This window comes from Xyrauchen texanus, chromosome 44 (assembly GCF_025860055.1).
Source record: "Xyrauchen texanus isolate HMW12.3.18 chromosome 44, RBS_HiC_50CHRs, whole genome shotgun sequence".
NCBI classification, from domain to species: Eukaryota; Metazoa; Chordata; class Actinopteri; order Cypriniformes; family Catostomidae; genus Xyrauchen; species Xyrauchen texanus.
In genome coordinates, this window is record NC_068319.1 from 6,873,192 (window position 1) to 6,895,203 (window position 22,012).

Below are 22,012 nucleotides of genomic sequence, written 5' to 3' on the forward strand. Positions count from 1 at the left end.
ACAGATGCTGACTACCACAACTGGATTCGCAATTTCAAATCAAGGGCATGCTTAGTGCCTCCAGTCAGGCTTCCTAAGCAAACAATTGGCCAGGTTGCTAGGGTGGGTAGGGTCACATTGGGGTAACCTCGCGTGGTCGCTATAATGTGGTTCTCACTCTTGGTGGGGCGCGTGATGAGTTGTGGGTGGATGCCGCGGAGAATAGCATGAAGACTCCACATGCACTACATCTCCGCGGTAACGCGCTCAACAAGCCATGTGATAAGATGCGTGGAATTGGGCATGCCAAATTCTAAAAGAACATTCAGAACCGCGGAACGATCCAAAAACACTTTAAACTGCAGTACAACCCATAGAAGAGACCGTACGTCTATCCCTCACAGCCTCGTTGTCATTCTCATAAAAAATCAAAGATGGCGCTGCTGTAAATAAGATCCATGGACCTACAGAAATTAGATATTCTTCTAAAAATCTTCGTTTGTGTTCAGCAGAAGACAGAAGTCATAAACAACTTGAGATCATGAGGGTGAGTAAATTATGAGAGAATTTTCATTTTTGGGTGAACTATCCCTTTAATATTTTATTACTATTAATTGATTTGATTTATTTGTTAAATATTTAAGTTATTTTAACTTACAAAATAGTTATACGAATGTATATTTAGTGATTACAACTAGAAAATAATGAAATCGCACAAATCTTTTATTTTTTACTGTATTCAGACAATCCCATATTTTGATAAAAAAAGTTGCACAAATTGCAAACCATGCAAGATATAAAACAAACATATAAATTGTACGGACAACACTTTCTAAAGGTTCAGCTCCTACTTTAACCTTTTGTTGAAAAGTTCAAAGTAATATTTTGTGTAGCAAAAGAATGTAGTAGTGCTTTCTTAAGTCTCTGCTTCATGCAAGACAGAAACTACAAAGAACTAAAACGTTCTCACCAACAAAATAATCCATTGACAATTCCACTTGTATACCCTGACTGACACCCACGTGCCCAAAAGTATGTGCATGGTGCCACTTAGTGGTAAAAGTGTCAATAAACTCTTTTTGTCTGTCACTTTCAAATCTCACAGAGTTCATTCGTGTAACATGTTGCACTTTGAAGCAAACATCTAATCGAACAAAATAAAGACTACAGTAGATCTGACATGCCTGTGCAAGCAACCATGAGCAATTACTATAATTGAAACAAGTAAACATTGTTGTACCATTAAACAAATTGTATTCTAAGTAATTAAATAAATGGACTCAATGAGAGTACGGAGATTAAAAAATATCCAGCAAGACAACAAAAGGTCAATACAGTCAATATAGGCTGTTATTTATTTGACAAACCCTAAGATGAGTGCATCTATAAAAGACTCCCATAAATTTTAAGGCAATTAACAACAACAACAAAAAAAATCACAAATCCTACTCAAGACATCGCTGCTTGGTTTTAATTAGTATTACAAAGAAGGAACGTGTTTGAAATGCTGTATAGGCCATTAACGTGCGAGATAGAAAGTGAATGAGACAAATGTGGCGGCCCCTCATGACGCAGCTACTTTTCACCTCCGCACAACTCAAGCAGAATCTTACGGTAATCGCCTGATGCGTCACCCTACAAACAAAAGAGAACAGGGTTTCATGATGGGTTTAAGACAACAAATTTCACTGCCTTTGTACTGTTAAAACTTACTAATATACTAATATATTAGTATTTTATTTTTAATAAATGTTTATACAATTTGATATATATATATATATATATATATACACAATTATTGAAAACAAATTATAAAACTGTATAAAACTTATATTACTGTAGAAAATAAAGTAATTACATTTCAATAAAGGACAAATTTCCTCTGATAAATAGCTGTGACCCACCTTTATAAAGGAGTGAAGGGTTTTTCCATACATCTTAAGGAACTCAGCCTTGATGTCGACCATGTCGATCTCGGCACGAGCCACCATGATCCTGATCAGCACGCTATCTGTGGTGCCTAAACCCTGCAAGGGCCGAGAGACAATGCACACAAACAAGTACACACATAAAATTACTTTTGTTCTGGTCAGATCCCTCATATAGCCAATACTTAGTCCAAGTGGTGTTTTCTTTTACCTTCATTGACTTGTAAAGTCTTTCAGCAAAAAATGCTGGTTTGTTTTTAATGCATTGCACTGCAAAGCAAAGAGACACTTTAAATATGTGAATAGCTCAATAAAAACTTAAAGTTGCTGAAAGCGATTTTGTTTTATGGAAAAGTATGCAAATCATTTTACTACTCCCTGAAAGATATTAAAACAAATAAAGTGTCCTGAGATATCTCACCAGTATCTGTGACAGCTCTAGACTCTAAACAACAAACAAAAATGTGTCTGTAGGCCAAAGACAATGACGCTTTCTGCCTGTCAGTCATTTTGCACGTTCTCAGAGTCTTGTAGTTGCAGCGAATTATTGAGATTTACTGCCATTTTTATGCCATGTTGTTCTTAACAGTTGTCAGTTGAGGGTGCTATTTTTCTGCTTTTGTTTTTGACAGCCTTTTCTGCTTGTGTTGGTCTCAATAAAGCTCATTTGTTATCTTTGGATGGCGGGGCTTTGGAAAAAAGGGGGTGTGGGTAATCCAATGGCTCATCTTAGGAAAAATATAGAATGGCTAAAATAGCTTGCAGCACCTTTAATTACTAAATTGATTAACTGACTACAATGCTTACAACTTACCTATTGCCAGAAAAACATCCTCCAAACACCCAGACATCTCTCTTTTAATGCTGTCTTCAATGCTCCGACCAGCAATTTTCTGATACTCTTGAAACACTGCAAAAAGAAAAGTGAGTGAGAATGGTTTGAATTGAATGCTAGCACACTGCTTATTCCATACTGTGCGGTATATACTGTATACGGCCATACAACCTTGTGCATGTTTAATTCAGTGAGTGGTGTTCATCTGTTATGGTAAAAATATCTTGTGAGTAAAATACATCAAGTGCTATGTTCAGAATTGTATGCTACCCTGCTAAAATAGAAAGTAGTATGGTAGAATGTTATTTTACAACTACTCCAACTAATCTGGTTGCCACAAGGTGGAGATACTGTTCAACTAGATGCTGTTCAACTATTTCATGGCCATTTGTCCCCCAAGCTGCTCTCTATTCTTACATAAGAAATATCACATGTGCTGATGCAGTGACACATAACTGCCAGAGAGGATTGCTGTTATGATGTGGCCTACTATTGCAGTCGGGTCATGATGTGATCGCATATACCTCGGATTAAGTGATTCCTGTTCCTCACACACAGCACGGTGAGGAACTTGACCTCATCAGTTCCCCAGTGAGCCTCACCTGCCTCGTAGATTTCCTATTGGATTAGAAACAATGGAGAACTTAAACTTTTTATATACTTTTAATGATTGATGAACAACAGCATGACTGCTGTGTGTCTAAGGCTGTAACCTATAGAGTGTAAAGCAGCAACTGTTATAAATACAAAACATACTGAACTTCACATAATGCAAATATTTACTGTATACTGGATCTACTAAAATATTGCTATTACATGTATTGACTATACTGTATATACTGTTGAATAACTGCTGTTACATATAGTGAATATTCACTGACCATAATATGGATTTTTTTTAATGATTGACAACTACATTTTTATTTACCTTTTGGCTTTTTACAGTTCACTGAAATAATCCTGCAGTGTGACAAATTAATATTTGAAAAATGCAAACATTCCATGTAGTAATTAATATGTTATTTCAAGATGTGATTACAGTGTAATGACAATAAACTGTTGCTTAAAGGAATATTACGGCTTCAATGAAAGTAAGCTAAATCAAAAAACATTTGTAGCATAATGTTGATTACACAATAAAAAAAATATTTTCTTAAAAAAAAAAAGAAGCAAAAATAGGAGTTACAGTGAGGGACTTATAATGGAAGTGAATGGGGCCAATTTGTAGAAGGTTTAAAGGCAGAATTGTAAAGCTTATAATTTTATAAATACACTTACATTAATTCTTCTGTTGGAACACATACTATTTGAGCTGTGAAGTTGTATAAATAATCCTTTTTACGCTTGCTTTAGGATTTAAATCGTCATGGCAACAAGGTTGTAAAATTGGAAATAACTTTACACTCAAAAGGTTAGTTCGAGACTGAGCTAAACTTGCACTGAAACCAGAATATTCTTTTAACATTTAATCCGTGACTCCTCACCTTTGCATCCTTGACAGCCTGAGCATCATCTACCTTGGTGCTCTCATCACGCCCAGCCTATAATCAAAGCAGACATACATGTATAGCATCTGCTTTGCTGACAATAGATGATCACATCTGCCCAGACACTGTAGGCAGCAAAGGTTTGCATGGCAAACAAAAATGTCAGTCAGAGAAGGCTTTATTTTTATTCAATTTTTTTACCGTGAGTAAAGAGACCAAGACCCTCTGGAACATTCCAGAAGTGTCACTGCAGATGTCATCCTCAAGACTCTTGCCGTATTCTGTCATGATTTTATCAGCAAAAGAATACAGTGCAAAAAAAGTAGGGCGAATTCAATTGTGCAAACAATGTTGCAATATGCAAAACAATTATGTGATATCTTCAGTTTAATCTATAACAATTGTTAAGATGTATGACAATCCTCCTACACACTGCAAAAAATATTATTATCACTATTTCTGTCGTTTTTCTGTAAAAATATCTACCCTTTACAAGACTTGAGAAGCTATATTAGATATACACTCACTGAGCACTTTATTAGGAACACCCGTACACCTACAGTACTTGTTCATACGATTATCTAATCAGCCAATCGTGTGGCAGCAGTGCAATGTATAAAATCATGCAGATATGAGTCAGGAGCTTCAATTAATGTTCACATCAACCATCAGAATGGGGAGAAAAATGTAATTCAGTAATTTCAACCATGGCATGATTGTTGGTGCCAGACAGGCTGGTTTGAGTATTTCTGTAACTGCTGATCTCTCTGGATTTTCACACACAACAGTCTCTAGAATTTACTCAGTATGGTGCCAAAACCAAAAAACATCCAGTGAGCGGCAATTCTGTGGACGGAAACGCCTTGTTGATGAGAGAGGTCAACAGAAAATGGCCCGACTGGTTCAAGCAGACAGAAAGTCTACGATAACTCGGTTACCCACTCTGTACAATTGTAGTGAGCAGAACAGAATCTCAGAATGCACAATACGTCAAACCTTGTGGTAGATGGGCTACAACAGCAGAAGACCTCATCGGGCCCTTTATTAGAATCATAGTGTTCCTAATAAAGTGCTCAATGAGTGTATATAAAAATATATCTTGAATTAAAGGTGCATTTAGTGATTAGGCCCTCATTGAAAGGTTTTATACCAAAAATACATGAACAGTGCTTTTGAGAAATATGTGTATGTGCACTCACAAGAAATGAATAATCCAGTAATACCAGTAAAAGCTGATTTATTTTACATAGAACTGGCTTTTATATTGGAATTTTTACCCCCTTGTTTTAGGCAAAAAAGTAATTTTTATTTATGCTTATAACAAGAAAAAATAAGTTGGCGATGAATTGATTCAATATATCTTCTCTAAACACAAGAGAATATATCTTTTGTAATTTTGCTTGTCAAGTAAATGTATCTTGTTTTAAGGATGCTTAGGTATTTTTACTGAAATACGAGAGAAACATACCGATTAAGAAACTGATTTTTTGCAGTGTAGCATGTACCTTTCTTGTAAGTAGCGACAATTTCCTTTATCTCAGCATTGCTTCTGGAGGCCAGGATGTCAATAAGACATGCCTCCTCTGTTCCTGCACCCTGAAGGCAGGAAATAAAATAAAATGAAGAATCGCTCTACCTTTGCCAAAATCAAAAGCCTGGGAGAGTGTTTGAAAACAGTCACTATTTTTGCAGTTTCTGTTTGGTGGTGCATAAATTACACACTTTTGTTGTCATTTTTTAAAGTTGAGCACTGTATTATTTCAGTCACAGACAGCTTACTTTTTGGTCTGTCAGAGTGTTGCAATTCCTTACCTTGATGCCGTTCCTCAGTTCATACGCATCATACACCGGAGCTGGCATCATCAAACCAATCACAATCTTCTCAAAGTTTCCAGTAAGCTCTGACTTCAAGTTATCAACCAGTTCCTGCAAGGATATTTCAAATAATGGTGTTATTTACCACATGGAAAACATCTTAGTCTATTCAAAATGGAAAACTAGTTTACTATTTACTGAATAACTGTATACTGCCTACAGCAAAAATTATTAAAAATGATAATATATTTAACAATACAACATGTGTTGGTTTGTTAGATGTAAAATATATTATATATATATATATATATATATATATATATATATATATATATATATATATATATACACACACATTTGTATATATTATAATATTATAAAATATTTGTTGACTTTACCATATAATTAACGGTAAAAAATGAACAATGTTTAACAAGGAAATACACATACTTTTTACAGTAATCTATTGTTAAAATTACAGTGAAAACAGTAATTAATTATTCCCAGAAGTCCCTGCATGACATCACAATTCATGATATTTTATGGAAACAGTTATGTTTCTCATTACTTGTGTTCTGCGTTACATTTTATGTAGTTTAATTCATGTTTATTGCATTATTTTAGTGTCACACGTGTTACCCTGATGGTGTTTTGTGTTTGTGTGGGTAACACTGTCACTGTCTCTACATGTGTATTAATTATTGCTCCTTGAAGTGCCACTCTTGATGAACTAAGTCATTATATGTCCTTTTGTAGTTACTGAGGTGATTAACAATACATTTAAAAGTGAAAAGTAGACTTTTATACTTCCAGAATGTCAGTGTATTAAGTTTATATCATTTAATAATATAAACGGTATTGAACCGTAAAATATACAAAGTAGTTAAAAGTGGTAACGAAGGCCCATAGGTCCAGGAGGGCCCACAACAAATTTCAAATAGTAAAATGAAAGGGGCCCAGTCCAATATTTAGTATTTATATTTAGGGCCCAGAATTCTCCCATAAAGCATAGGTTATCCAGGTTCAATGCATACTGATAAACATATAGCATACATTCTTATTATTTCTGCAGTACACAGCCACACCCAAACCCAGACATTAAGTTTAGAATCAGAATATTACTTCTTAGATATATTCCTTCATGCATCATGAATTAATTTTTACAATTTAAATATGAAAGAAGAAAAAGAAACAACTTGTTTAGGTGTTGAGAAATAGTGTTTTGTTGAAACATCAGACCAAATCTGTCATTTCTGATGACACTCTCCAGAGGGATCTGAGGTGTGGCACTGCTCATTGTAGCTCTGTACTTTACAGACAGTCTGCACTCAAATACCATCCTGTAAGCTGTCCAGACCTTCCCCACGATGACTCACTCTTTCTTACTAAACACATCAAACAGGGAACACTGCAGTCGCTAAAACTTTCCACCAATGCAAGCAAGACCTGACCATGACTTTAAATGACAGTTTTATTAGCATCAGGGCTGGACTGGGAAGAGAAATCGCCCCGGGAGTTCGCTGTCGTGCTGCTGTTTCGTGGTCCTTTCTTCATAACACGGCGGCTCATTTGGGCTTGTTCATTCTTGATCATTAATTTTCCCGCACGTTTTGAGCCGACCCACCGGCCCGCTCAGTTCTCCCGATGGCAAGTCCGCCCCTGATCGGCCCCAAAGTGCGATGGCCCACCGAGAAAATGCCCGGTATCAGATTACCAGTCCAGCTCTGATTAGCATGATTACTTTATGGTTACTATGTCACTGTTTAAAGAGAGTTTACACATTAACAGAGTGAAGTCACTAACTAGTACAATAAAAATCAATGCTGGCTGTGAGATATAAGCCAAAACAAAGTGCAGCAGTCTTTTTACTCATCCTCTCTTATGATAACAGTCATAAAGCAGGGACATCTCCTGCGAGAAACATGGACTCATTGTGTATATTTACATGAAGTGTTAATGATTAAACCCGGTCAACGGCATCTGTCACTGTGATACAACCTCTACTTTGTCCACATCTTCATACCAGCTACAGAACCACTAAGACTGGTCAACAGAGTTATCTAATCACCTTGCAAACCAAATATTTTATGTAAATAAAACCGAGATGTTTCTCATATCATCCTGCCATTAGTACCTTCTGCAAAGATAAGAACGTGGAGACATGCTTCCCTAGTTTCCAACAGATGAAAGTGTCATTTGCTAAAGGCTCAAAACTGTTGATATTTTAGTGAGATAAAATATTGGTACGTTACCTTTCCAAAACTCTGTTTGAAAGCCTCTTTGATTTTCTGCCTTTGAGCAATAGTGCGATGAGCAAGGATCTCGATGATGGTTGCCTCGTTGGTGCCTGAAAAACAAGTACATTTCAGGTAAAGGACTTGTTCACCCAAACATTTTAATTCTGATATCATTTACTCCCTCGTTTTGTTCCAAACCCTAAAAAGGGTTTTCAATACAATCAAATAGAGCATTGACTAGGGAGACATTCTGCCTAACATCTCCTTTTGTGTTCCAGACAAGAAAGAATATCATACGAGTTTGGAATAGGGCTGGATGATATTGCTACACAAATGATATCTCGATATTTTTCAGCCTAATAATGATATTTGATTTAGTATATCTTGATAATTATGTATCTGCTATGAAATGGTTTAAAAGTGATCAGAGTGACCATCATTTCATCCAAACATCCACTGTAGCCAAGCAGATTCAGTGTTTTAAAGACATTAAATAAAAATCTTATTAAAAATGTACATTTACATTTATGCATTTGCCAGACGCTTTTATCCAAAGTGACTTACAGTTCACTTATTACGAGGACAACCCCCCGGAGCAACCTGGAGTTAAGTGCCTTGCTCAAGGACACAATGGTGGTGGCCGTGGGGATCGAACCAGCGACCTTCTGATTAACAGATATGTGCTTTAGCCCACTACGGATTAGACTTGTAGAAGTAAACTAGTTCTGTCCTATTTATTTCACCTTCACCTTGGAGCTTTTATTTTGACAGTGAAAGTGCTGTGTGTAGTTTTCAATGTTCTGTATTTCAATGCTCCGCAGCCTTTTGCAGTTTAATTATCAAATATGACCGTATAGCCATTTTTACATTATTTTGAAATCGTGAAATTAGTCTACTGATGCACTTTATGAAACATAATGGCCAAATACACATTAAATGCACATTAAAATGATATTCGCGGTTATATTGTGTATTCAATATTTTGCCCAGCCCTAGTTTGGAACCACCTCAGGGTGATTAAATGATGACAGAATTTTTATTTTTGGGTGAACTACACCTTTAAAGCCACAGGCCTTATCACGTGCTTCAAATGATTGATTGCAAAACAGCAAGCGATTGTTTCATTCTTTGCATTGCATATACATGCATATGCCACTTTTGGAATGACAACTTCATAAATATAGTTTAAAATCACATTAAGTTGACTCATAACACACTTATTTGCTTCCCTACAGACAGGTCTGTGTTTCAAAGGATCGGTTTGTAGTGATACGGGTTCTCATATTGAGCCTCACACTGAAATCGATAAATCTCACTAGGCTGCAATCTCGACATCTTGCCAAGACTTTCATTCATTAAGGGAAAAATGTCAGAGAATTGATCTCTACTGTTTTGGATCAAAGCCCACATAGGCTGCAGGTGTAAGTGTAGTTGACAGGTTGTCATTTAACTGGAAATGAAGACGTAATTTAGTTCTCTGGTGAAAATAGCAAGAAGCTGAGATAGGAAAACAAAGGCTAAGTAATTTAAATGGCAACCACTCATTATTGGAAAGATGATGATTCTCAGTTTTTCAAAGGGGCTGTAATCATTGTCAGGATATAAGGGGCATTTTAATTTAATTTCAATTAATTTCAGGGGCATTTTCGTTTCTTTATGGAGGCATATTTATGGTAAACGTATAAAAACACACAGTGTGCCTCCCTTTTATGTCTTCAAATGAATCATTTAATTATGGCTGTTACCTATAAAATTAAATCCACATTACAATAAAAGTATAATACACAAGATGACCCAACAAAATAAACCCTTTTCTAGAATAAACATTACATAACTGGCTAGTCACCATGATAGATGTTACAGCTCTTTAGTGCATACCATTACAGTAGTTTTTAATGCAATAACAAATAACAAAAAGAAACAAAAAGACATTTTTGACACCACATTTTAAATATCTGGGGCATTTTTCTCACTTTATGTGCCATTTTTGACCTGAGCACTGGTTAATTTCTTACATTAGCAGAATACTTACTGCTTAAGTATGTGAAGTTTAAGGATAAGGCTACTAAAGCTGTGACATTAGGTGAAAGAAACAAATAAAAGAATAAAACTCATCTTTTCATTTTGCTTTTTCTGACTCACCTGTTCCTTTCATAGCGCTATGCAGTTTCTGGGCATCTTCCTCTGGTTTGAAGCCTGATGCCTCAGTCACAGTTCCACGGTTACCCAACTACAGCAAAACAAACAGAAAAAGTACTCTATACACACTGTAAACCCTCAGTGTAAACCTACACCTATACATTTAAAGTTAGTGTTATTTGAAAGTTTGCATATTTGTGAGCTCAGATTGTGTCGAAGTGTGTGACCTGTCCTAAAACATAAGTATTAATTTTACTTCAGCACTCACATGTATCTCTAAAGAACCATGAAAAAGCAAAAAGGGGGGTTACAAAGTGAAATCAACCTTCATTTGATTGCAAAAGTCTGTTATATTAATACAATACAATACATTTGGAAGACGTTTGCATAACATATAATTGTTTCAGATGCACTCTGGCAAAAAGTCAATTTTAAAATGAGGATAATGATATTCATAACTGACCACACAAGTGATTTTTTTGTCAAATGTACTATTAGATGTCTAAAAAAAAATTCTCTTTACATAGAAAATAATTATCTTACCGCTGCCATTGTGAAATCGAAATGTTTTCTGGTGAAATCTGGAGATGAAGAGGTGAGAATGCTAGAAGGCAAAGAAAAATTAAATATATATTTTTCAAATAAAAAACATATTATATATATATATATATATATATATATATATATATATATATATATATATATATATATATATATATATACCCTACATACTGTATATTTAAAAAAAAACAACAAAAAAAAAAACAATATCAATACAAAAAAAGGGTTCTCTGTTTATTTCAGATTTGTTTCAGATACCTAAAAAGTGTTTGAAAATGCTTTTCAAACTGCCCAACAGAGTGACAGAAAGTCAACAGTCGTTATCTTTTCCTCTTCTAGTCTAGTTTTGTTAGTAACTGTAATAAGTAACAGAGAGCTTTAACCCAATAAAAGGGGGATGACACTGTTAAATAAATAAAGCCTCTGAAGGTCACTAGCAAAAAGGTTACTTCACAATTCAGTTCATTAAGCAGAAGAGGGCAGTAATTAACAGCCTGCTGCTCAGTATCAGCTTTCCTTTTGAAACAGTCTGCTTACTACCTCTTCCTCCTCCTCAAAATTGACACCATTTAAAATGCAGACACATCTGACAATCTCTCAATTTTCACTTCATTGTATTATAGACTAAAAGGGGCCCCATGAATACACACAGAGCATCATTTAAAGGTCTCTTAATAATTTATGCACACACAACATATGTTCTACATTTAAAGGAATATTCCAGGTTCAATACAAGTTAAGCTCAATTGACAGTATTTGTGGCATTATGTTAATAACCACAAAAATTATGTCGACTCCTCCCTCCTTTTCTTTAAAAAAAAGAAGATATCGAGGTTACAGTGAGGCACTTACAATGGAAGTGAATCGGGCTAATTTTTGGAGGGTTTAAATGCAGAAATGTGCTGCTTATAATTTTATAAAAGCACTTACATTAATTCTTCTGTTAAAACACATGTATTATTTGAGCTGTAAAGCTGTTTAAATTACGGCATTACATCGTCATGGCAGCCTAGTAAAATTGGATATAACTTTAAACAGATAAGGTTAGTAAGCAATCTTATCATACTAAAATCATGTTAACACACATATTGTTTACGTCTTGTGGCTATACTTTTTAAATAGTAAGTATTTTAATGTTTACAGAAATTCTCCATTCACTTCCATTGTAAGTGCCTCACTGTAACCCATTTGCTTTTTTTAAAGAAAAGGATGGACAAGTTTAAAAGGTTTAAATCCCAGTTGGAACACTGTGTTACAATGTGCCCCAATTACAAAAACTATTTCAATTCCATGCAGTCAGATATGTACTTTACACAACTCCCCTTGATGCTTGTGTGTGTGTGTGTGTGTGTGTGTGTGTGTGTGTGTGTGTGTGTGTGTGTGTGTGTGTGTGTGTGTGTGTGTGTGTGTGTGTGTGTGTTTTGTCATCAATCCATGCATTATTTCGGTCAATGCTGTAGCTTTGTTGTGTATCTATTGTCAAGTGTCAAAATTATTGTGTATGACAATGTTAATAAATGGCTTTTATTGACATGAAAATGTAGTTTATCTTCTATGCATTTTAATTAGATCAGATACATTTGTTAGAGGGGGATTTTAAGCTCTTATATGGTCTTGTAACAATGTGCCCTCACCTGTTATGGTGCACATTGTAACATTTCACATTCTTTTTTTCATGGTAGATTGCGAAAAAATTATAAGCTGTATTCATGAAACAAGACCACATATGTGTAATAGACACGTGTGAAACTAATTGTGTACATTTACACAAACTTAAGAAAAACAAAAAGTGTTAGTTTGTGCCCCGCTCTCCCCTACACTTCTTTTGTATTTGTACTATTGTACTATTAGATATTTATTACTATTTTCCACATGTAACCCACAAACCTGGAAGAAAATCTTGGTTACTCTTTCAGAGATCAGAAGACTAAATTGTGTTCTCAGTTACAGTATGATTTAACTATTAACTTTGTCTCTGATGTTTCTCCTAAATATCCTTAAGAAACATAAAATCAACAGAAAATGAAGGCGATAGCAGAGCTCAAATCAGACATAATTTGATGAGAAATTAATTATCGAAATCTCTGACTTCTGATCACAGACTGCAAATCTGAGCACAGTTTGTGAACTTGATACAGAGATGCAGGCAAGTGCTGCACCATTAGGACTCCCCCTGTCCAACATATTTCAAATGCAATGAGTAATTGGCCTTTTATATTTGCAAAACAAATGTGGTCTAAATTAATTTGCCATGCAAAGCAGAAATATGACCCATCATTGTTTTACAATGAAAGCCACATAGCCTACATATCAGAGGGATCATGTTGAGAAATGTCACGTGACAGAATATGAGAGTTAATTCTGTCTCAAAATCGAACACTGCGAACAAATTGTTACACTTTAAAAACAAGTTACAATCCGCGCTCACTTTAAACGTACATGACGTCATGTTAACGCTAGTCAAGTCGTCTGATTAATGGGTAAAAAAATGCAACGACATGATTTTGTTATGGAGCGTATTGAGGAGCAAAGAAAGTGAAAACGATCAAAAAGTGTTTGTCCTATAATAAACGTGGTCGAAGTTTAATATCTTACCTTCTAAACCGCTGGATGGATGCAGAGAGAAAGACAACACCCGTTGAAATTGAATGGATGCGTTGACCTGTGGGAATGTATCAGACTTTTGTTGCCAACTTTAGTGGGTGTTATACTGTGTGGACTGAATCGTGTTACAGTTCCTCATTCACGGCCCCTCCTCTGTTTACTCACAGAAATCGGTTAATGTACAATAACCATTGGAACAGTCTGGTGGCATAAGTCAACTGTTGACACAAGACTTATATTTCCTCAGATATGATCGTTACCATCTGCTTACTTGGAATCCAGTGCTAATAAAGTGTATCTGTTGTCTCAGCTATATATGTAATCAATTAAAAAAAAATCCTTACCCTTTGTTGTAAACTTTGTTTAAATGCATAGGCTTCAAGTGTATATACCCACATAGAACAGGCAGAGGCAGACCTGCAGGACAGGCAAGCCAGACAATTGCCTGGGGCCCCAAGCTGGGGGGCCCCGCGTGCGACAATAACAGTAGAGGTCTGCAATCTATCCCGGGCCCGATGGGACCCGAGTACCAAATGGGTTTCAAGTGGGGGTTCAGGTTTGTATTTAAGGGGAAAAAAACAGCTTTCCGAACTTGTTTTCCCATTTTCCTATGCAAACACATGCTGGATGAATGTCTTTGATTGCTGCGCCGTGTCTCGCTGTTTCTTCAGCATCTCACGCAGGACCATCGCTTTTTAAACACTGTGTGTAAAACGCATGTTAAGACTTCTACGCTCTGTTTCATTCTTTGCACTGTGTCTAGATTGTTTCTTAGTGCCGTTGTCATGAAGATTCAACGTTCTCAAGTTCAGGCCATAAAGAGGAGACAGTTGCATTGTTCATATTATTCCAGATTGTTCTGTACCAAGCAAAATTTCAGCATATAAAAGGTAAGTCAATGCTTTTTCCGTTCTGCTCTAGTGTACTGAGGGGCTGCTGTGCCTTGTTAAAACTGTGTATCTTTACTGTTTCAATACTGTTATGAATGTTGCCTATATGCTTACATAAAATATAGCCTATTGCAACAGTACTTGCTAGAAGAAATTATAAAGATAGTGAGCGATTTCGGGTTCGGGCTTATAATCTGACAGCATTGTTAGGGCCGGGTAGGGTCGGGCCACACAGTCTCGGGTACAGGTTGGATTTCATTTTAAAGCCCTTGCAGACCTCTATATAACAGTAGTTCACTGCAAGGACACTTTAAACCAATGATTGGCAATGCTTATCAGACTGGAATGACAAAATCGAAAAAGGCTGCATGTTTTCAATGTTCAATACTTGAATGAGATACCTCCCTAGAGGTCCCCCCATCCCTTTTGCTACTAATTCAAGAGCGGGATGCAGCCAGGAATCATGAAGAGGATTTCCGATGTACCGATCTGGGAGTCAGAAAAGGAAAAAATAAAGAGGAGGTTACAAGAAGAAACATGACAGTGCTACTGGTACAGAATCTGTAATGTTTACTGAATTATCCCTTCTCACGAAAAGATTGATATTATTTTCATATTGTAAAGGTTGTAGGAGGCTGCTATTAGATATGCTGACTTACTCTTTTTTTTTTTACTTCACTGCCACCTTAAGTTACGGATATAAACATGTAATAAAGACACACATGTCCATTAAAGCAAGGAAGCTTTTGTATTTTTGTCATTGCGAGGCTTCAGTAACAACGTCCATTAGTAGTTGTAGTCCAAATATGTGTGCATTTAGAGACAATTTTATGGAAGCTCATATGTTTACTTCACTTTTCTTTAGAAAACATAGGATTGTCATTCGGTTTTCTTCTAAATTATGCTGGTCCCCAAAAGTTTGGAATAATGTACAGATTTTGCTGTCAAAGTGTCAATCATCTGATAACAAAGTATAGTCAGTACATTACTGATATAAACTGCACTATCACTATTTGAAAAAAGTCATATTTTTATCAAATCTAGACAGGCCCCATTTCCAGCAGCCATCACTCCAACAACTTATCCTTGAGTAATCATTCTAAATTGCTAATCTGGTACTAGAAAATCACTTGCCATTATATCAAACACAGTTGAAAGCTATTTGGTTCATTAAATGAAGCTTAACATTGTCTTTGTGTTTGTTTTAGAGTTGTCAAAGTATGCAATAGACCGGTATGTCTTAAGGTCAATATTAGGTGAAAATGGTAAAAAAAGAAAAGAAACAGCTTTCTCTAGAAACTCGTCAGACAATAATTGTTTTGAGGAATGAAGGCTATACAATGCTTGAAATTGCCCCAAAAAAATGAAGATTTCATACAAAGGTGTACACTACAGTCTTCAAAGACAAAGGACAACTGACTCTAACAAGGACAGAAAGAGATGTGGAAGACCAGATGTACAACTAAACAAGAGGAGAAGTACATCAGAGTCTCTAGTTTTAGAAATAGATGCCTCATATGTCCTCAGCTGACAGCTTCATTGAATTCTACCCGCTCAACACCAGTTTCATGTTCAACAGTTAGGAGAAGACTCAGGGGTGCAGGCCTTATGGGAAGAATTGCAAAGAAAAAGACACTTTTGAAACAGAAAAACAAAAAGAAGAAGGTTAGAGTGGGCAAAAAAAAAAAAAAAAACACAGGCATTGGACAACAGATAATTGGAAAAGAGTGTTATGGATCTTAACCCCACTTTTGTGGGATCAGCTAGACTGTAAGGTGCATGGGAAGTGCCCAACAAGACAGCCACACCTATGGCAAGAGCTACATCTGGACAAACTGACAGCTAGAATGCCAAGGATCTGCAAAGCTGTCATTGCTGCATGTGGTGGATGTTTTGATGAGAACTCCTTGAAGTAGTTTAAGAAGTTCTGAACATTGTCTAGTGCCACCACAGTAACTATTATAAAATATTACCTTTTTGATAAATATTTTTAAGATCTTTCCATCTGATTAGCATCACAATCTACTGCTGCTAACAGCTTCTAAATATTTTAAAAAGATTAGTTATACAAACATTCGAAGTCATAAACATCTCAAGTACATCTGCTGAATATCTTGATGACATCTGAGACATAGAGAACAATCGGGCTGAAGGCACACCTTAAGGAACATTTGCTTTTTCCTGGTCACAAATGTACCAAGATTGGAAACAATTATAATAATAAAAAAATATTTTATTGAATATTGATGCAGCAACATATTTTTTGTGAAAATAAATAATAACAAAAGGCTGTTTTGATTAAAATTCAGTTCTTATAAAAAAATTCAACTTTTACAAAAAGGTATTGTGGTGGAACCATGGTACAAGGTTTGCCAAATTTTATTTGTTATTTCAATTTTAATGATTTTACTATTCAAAAATGTGTCCAATACTAAGGAATAAGTAGGTGTGTCGAAACTTTTGACTGGTGGTGTTTATATAGGCTGTATATATCTTGTCTATGTATCATTTCAGTGGTCTACCGCACGTCACTGTGGCTCATATGCTGTATGTTTGAATCTGCATATGCAAACAATAAACGTTGTTGTGATCACGCCTTATCAATAAATACTGCTTCATTTTCACTGCAGCCAAACATGTTTAGCAAAACGATCTATGTCTGTCTGTCATGATATGCAAGTTAAAATCGGATTAGATAGACTACTTATGGTTCCGAAAAAATGAGGTGAAGTAAATAAAGAAATGAAGGAGAAAATGGCAAAAAAAAAAAAAAAGATTAGATTTTTTTTTTTTTTTTTATCAATCTATTAATTGAATTCAAGTAATTAAAGAGACTTTTATTGTAGTTTCTATAGAACTGGTGTCTTTTTTCTCTCTTCCGGCGTGTTTTCCGGTTAGCTGGCGCATCTGCAGCATCAGAAGCCGCATACGGGACTCGCCATGAATACCACGTTCATTTCTGCCTGAATTTGATTCTCTCCGCTCAAATCAAACCGCATCCGTTCACCGTTCACCGGCAGGACTCTGGCAGCAGCGCGCGGATGAAACGTTTCACGCGCCTGTGCGGTTTTAGCAAGAATGCTAGTGTTAGCGCCTAGCTGTCTCTGTGTTGATTATAAATAATAATTTTTTCACCACATAAGAGACTAATTTATGTGAGTATGGACGTTTAGCGTATAAAAACAATCGTAAGTCTGATTTATATTAGCATGTCATCTGTTTTTCTGTGAAAAGTGGGTGAATTTTCAGAGGTTTAAATGAACTGCACAGCTGGCTGATGATGGATGCTTTGACTTTCCTCCATCTCAAGAATCATTTCTGTTTACTTCACGTTTGAAGACTAAATTTACTGCTGGACTTGAATGTTTACATTGATTTGAGCTGGATTTTCATGTTAATATCGTGATAAGGACTTGTATATAAACACTAGACACCTGAATAAATCATATCAGGCCAGTTGAGTAAAATGTATATGCTGTTTATGTAGATATAGTCAAATAGTGATGCTTTAATTGATATGAATATTTATTGATATTGTTTCCTGGATATACGGTTCATAATAGCGGTCATAGCACAATTTTTGGGCTGTCAGTTCATGTTTGACTGCCACATCTGATCAAAACCTCTGGCACCAGAAAAACCCACTCCAGCTTTTCATTGATTTGTTTGATCTGAGAGTCAGATAAACAGTAAGTGAGATCTGAGATACATCATGAAGAAGTTCTTTGACTCTCGGAGGGAGCTGGTGGGCTCTGGACCCGGATCTGGAGGGGGAGCTGGAGGTTCTGGATCCAGCAGTGGTGCCGGTGGGAATTTCATAGGACGTGCGTTTACTGTAGGAAGACACCAGGTCACCGTAGAAGAAACTCTGGCAGAAGGTGGGTGAAGCAAATATTTTTTATTTCTCTTCAGCTTTATACTCAGAGTAATAATATAAGTTCATGGATCACATCTTGTACGGCTTGAACCAACAGACTTTTAGATCTTGAACCAATAGGCTACACTGCCTCATGGTCAACAACATGGCAATACAATTCGATAAGATTCCAAAGAAGATCCAAGCTTTAGAGCAATTAAATTATTTACATAACTGTCACTTTCAGTCTTACAGCTAATGCAGACAGGTATGGGATGTTGAACTGGGTTTAGGACATTGACAGCTCTCTTCAGCTGGCAGCTTTATTTAGTGTCCTAAATCCTCTGGCTGGAAATCCCTGCTCATCTGTAGCTCTCATTAAATAGCCAAATTTGGCAGATTGCTTTGATTACATTTCTCCAACTTTTAAATGGCTTTAATTTTGGCATGGGTGTACTGATCTTTATAATGTGACTTGCGAAGACCAGCATCACTATCACTATTACAATGCTCATTTTAGTGGTTTTCAAGAGAACCCCTAATCCGATGTATTAAAATCTGATGCATAGCTTGTCCTGCATCATTTTAGCTATGGACATAAATGATAACACAAATGCATAATTATTTATGGTCTTTAAGACCATAAGAGCACAAGCAATCAGTAAAAAGAAACAAACGGTTTGTCAGTGACTGTGTTGTCAGATTTACGTTGTTGAAACAGCTCTTTTTACTTGGTTTAATTAGATTTTGTTCTCTGATTAAAATAACTAAGAGAGTCATCTTTTAGGCCTGCTGTTACCTAACACTTCTTTTGCAACTCAGCCTCCTCTGTTCTGTTTATATACCTCAGGTTCACCATATTAATGTTTGCATTGCAGAGATATAATCTCACCGATGGGTCCTGAGATTACACCAGTTGTTCTTTGACTGTCTAAATGCTTTGCTTAATACAAAAAGGCACAATAATGGGCCTAGATATATAGTATCCTGAAAGAAATGGGCCTACTTTCTGCGGCCTACTTTCCCCCACCAGCTTCCCCCTGTGCCTGCTTTGAGGAATAACACCCTTTTCTACATTATGCCAACACAGCATATTTGAGGCTGTGCAAACACATAGGGGTTTTGACGTATGGCTAGACACAACCGTATGGACTAGGACTGAACAATTATGACAAAAATCATAATGGTCAGGGGAAATTTTTTTTCACTTGTAATACCTGATCATAGGTTTCCTTAGTGAATAATCTTATCAAGAGCATTTTAAAACTAGGGCTGAAACGAATAGTCGAATTATGTTATCGAATTGTCGTTTTTATCTCACTTAATGTAACATGAGATCACATCAAACTCTTCTGATGATGTGCGCGAGGAGCACCGCAGCCTGCGCCTGATTTGAGGAGAGGAAGAAGACATGACTCGCAGTCTAGACGCACTCCAAAATGTCCAAATAGCTTAAAGTGACGTAGATCGCAAAGTATGAGTATGTACAAAATAAATACAGAATCACTCTAGTGAAATAATGCGGAGCTGCCATTCTGCTTAAGTAAAACATTCATGTTGAGTACTTTAAAGTAAACACCTTGATGTTATAGCTTTAATGCTTTCTTTATGAAAGTTCAAATGATAAGGAAGCAGGTCACGTAAATAAGTACAAACTCCGAAACTGGCATTTCTCTGTGCGGTCAGCGCTGCATGGAATGACCCGATCTAAGGAGGGGAATTGAAACCGCACCTGGCTGATGCATAATCTCTCACAGAGACGCTCATCCCTCTCACATACTTGCTGCAGTTAGATTAGAAAGTGATGGCTTGTGACAGTGAATCTTAAGGCATGTGTTGCGGTTTGTATCTTAATGTGAAAATAATCGGCGATACGCAGCTCTATTAAGTAGAGAGAGTTAAAAATGGATTGAAGTAAACAAAAAGGTGAGCGAGGTTAGTCTCACCCAATTATACACTGCAACTAAATATGTTTTTGATATGTTGTTGTTTTGGCTTGTTTTCCCCATATAAATATCTAAAACTCCTTTAAAACCACTTACAATTACGTTAGCAGCTATACTGCAAAATAATGTTTTTTTTATCTTAGAATGTTGACTATAATATTAAATATTTTTATATATCTCAAAAATACATTTATATTCAAGATACTGTACATTGTCTTAAAGCAAGTCTAAAGGTCTTCTATGTTGCTAAAGTAAATGTATCTTGTTTTAAGGATTTTTAGAACACTTGATAACCATGTTTTGAGTTTTTTCAGCTTTTTTTCTTTAATTCAGTGAATATCATTAAGAAGTATTTTTAAATTAAGAAGTATTTTTGTCTTTAAGCACATTTAACGCAGCCTTTTTAGTCAAGGCACAAGCTGAATAGTCGGTTAAGAGCTAATGATTAATTGTTGCAATAATCGCCCATAATCATTGATAATAGTCGAATAATCATTCTAATAATCGTTAGATTAGTTTATTATCAGAATAATCGTTAGTTGCAGCCCTATTTAAAACCCTTTCTAGTTAAAAAAATTCTCAGGTTGGAGGTAATTTAAGGTCAACATATATTAGTGACCATATCAGTATTTTTATAAAAATTTTATATCAGCATCTGTCTATCAGCCTGGTTAGAAGCAGATAATACAGGTCTTATTTTTTCCATTTTAAAAAGAGACTTTTAAAAATTATCTTTAATACTGCATAAAAAGATTTTTCATCAAATTGGTCCCATTTTGGCTTTTGAACAATGTTCAAATTCAGTCTATTCCATCAATTATTGTTTTGAAATTGCATATATTATGTTGAATTCATTTTGTATTGTTTAATTGCATAATTTGTACTTTTTACAAGTATTTACATTGCTACACATCACATAGAACACATGCTAAATCGGTACTGTCTCTTTAAGATGGTAAAAATTACATAATTTAGATCATGTAATATGTAATGGTGGACTTTTGAAAGGTGAAGGAATTATACTTTTTTTTTTTTTTATATGACAAATATTGAGGACCCCTCGAAAACGAGATGTTTCATCTCAAGGGGTTATCCTCAACAATAAAAATTCAATTAATAAAGAATAATATAAAATGTTTACAATATTTTCTTAGTTCATTCCACAATGGAAATTCTGTCATCATTTACTTACACTCATGTTGTTACAATATTACATATTACTTTCTTCTATAGAACTCAAAAGATGTTAAACAGAATGTTAGTCTCAGTTCACGCTTATTGCATGGGGGGGTATACAATGAAAGTGAATGCTGACTGACTAACAACTTTTGAGTTCTACAGAAGAAAGTAATATGGCTTTGTAATGGTGACTGAGACTAACATTAAGATTTATTTATTTTTGTGTGAACTTTAAACTGAACTTGATTTCTACTTTAATAATCTACTGATTTCCACTTGGGGGCAATGTTGTGGTGTAAATGCAACAAGATCATCATGCTCTCTGAGCCCTTGAGATTATCAACAATAACATTTAAGCATTATGTGTTTGTTTGCCTTTACAGGCGGCTTTGCAATCGTGTTCCTGGTGCGGACTAATCAAGGGGTGCGCTGCGCCCTTAAGAGGATGTACGTCAACAACGAACATGACTTGCAGGTTTGCAAGCGTGAGATCCAGATAATGGTGAGCACACACTCTCTTGTCACAAGGGACTGAATCAGCGGCACGCCAGCTATG

General features: G+C 35.8%; 2 protein-coding genes across 4 annotated transcripts in view; one reads left to right on the top strand and one right to left on the bottom strand.

Moving 5' to 3' along the window:
• Nucleotides 1-668: 668 nt before the first annotated feature.
• On the bottom strand, nt 669-13,729 carry LOC127636939 (annexin A4-like). 2 transcript variants are annotated; one of them, XM_052117739.1, is made up of 13 exons: nt 11,240-11,323; nt 10,964-11,024; nt 10,424-10,511; nt 8,297-8,391; nt 6,042-6,155; nt 5,735-5,825; nt 4,431-4,510; nt 4,227-4,283; nt 3,267-3,360; nt 2,722-2,817; nt 2,119-2,177; nt 1,884-2,006; nt 669-1,614 (listed from the first exon to the last, which is right to left on the bottom strand). In XM_052117739.1, the coding sequence occupies exons 2-13, from the start codon at nt 10,970-10,972 to the stop codon at nt 1,555-1,557; spliced, it is 966 nt and encodes a 321-aa protein (XP_051973699.1). In that variant the 5' UTR covers nt 10,973-11,024; nt 11,240-11,323; the 3' UTR covers nt 669-1,554. The 2 variants fall into 2 exon arrangements, with proteins under 2 accessions (XP_051973699.1, XP_051973698.1); XM_052117738.1 differs by lacking the exon at nt 11,240-11,323 and adding an exon at nt 13,577-13,729 and having other exon boundaries at nt 670-1,614.
• Nucleotides 13,730-13,996: 267 nt separating this feature from the next.
• Nucleotides 13,997-22,012, top strand: part of LOC127636637 (AP2-associated protein kinase 1-like) — a 39,506-nt gene continuing 31,490 nt past the window's right edge. The window contains exons 1-4 of one of the 2 annotated variants that reach the window (XM_052117294.1): nt 13,997-14,141; nt 14,349-14,475; nt 18,158-18,353; nt 21,840-21,958. In XM_052117294.1, coding sequence (XP_051973254.1) covers nt 18,188-18,353; nt 21,840-21,958 — 285 coding nt within the window. In that variant the 5' untranslated portion in view covers nt 13,997-14,141; nt 14,349-14,475; nt 18,158-18,187. Of the gene's footprint in view, nt 14,142-14,348; nt 14,476-17,366; nt 18,354-21,839; nt 21,959-22,012 lie in introns of those variants that run through there. The other variant, XM_052117295.1, reaches the window with a different exon arrangement.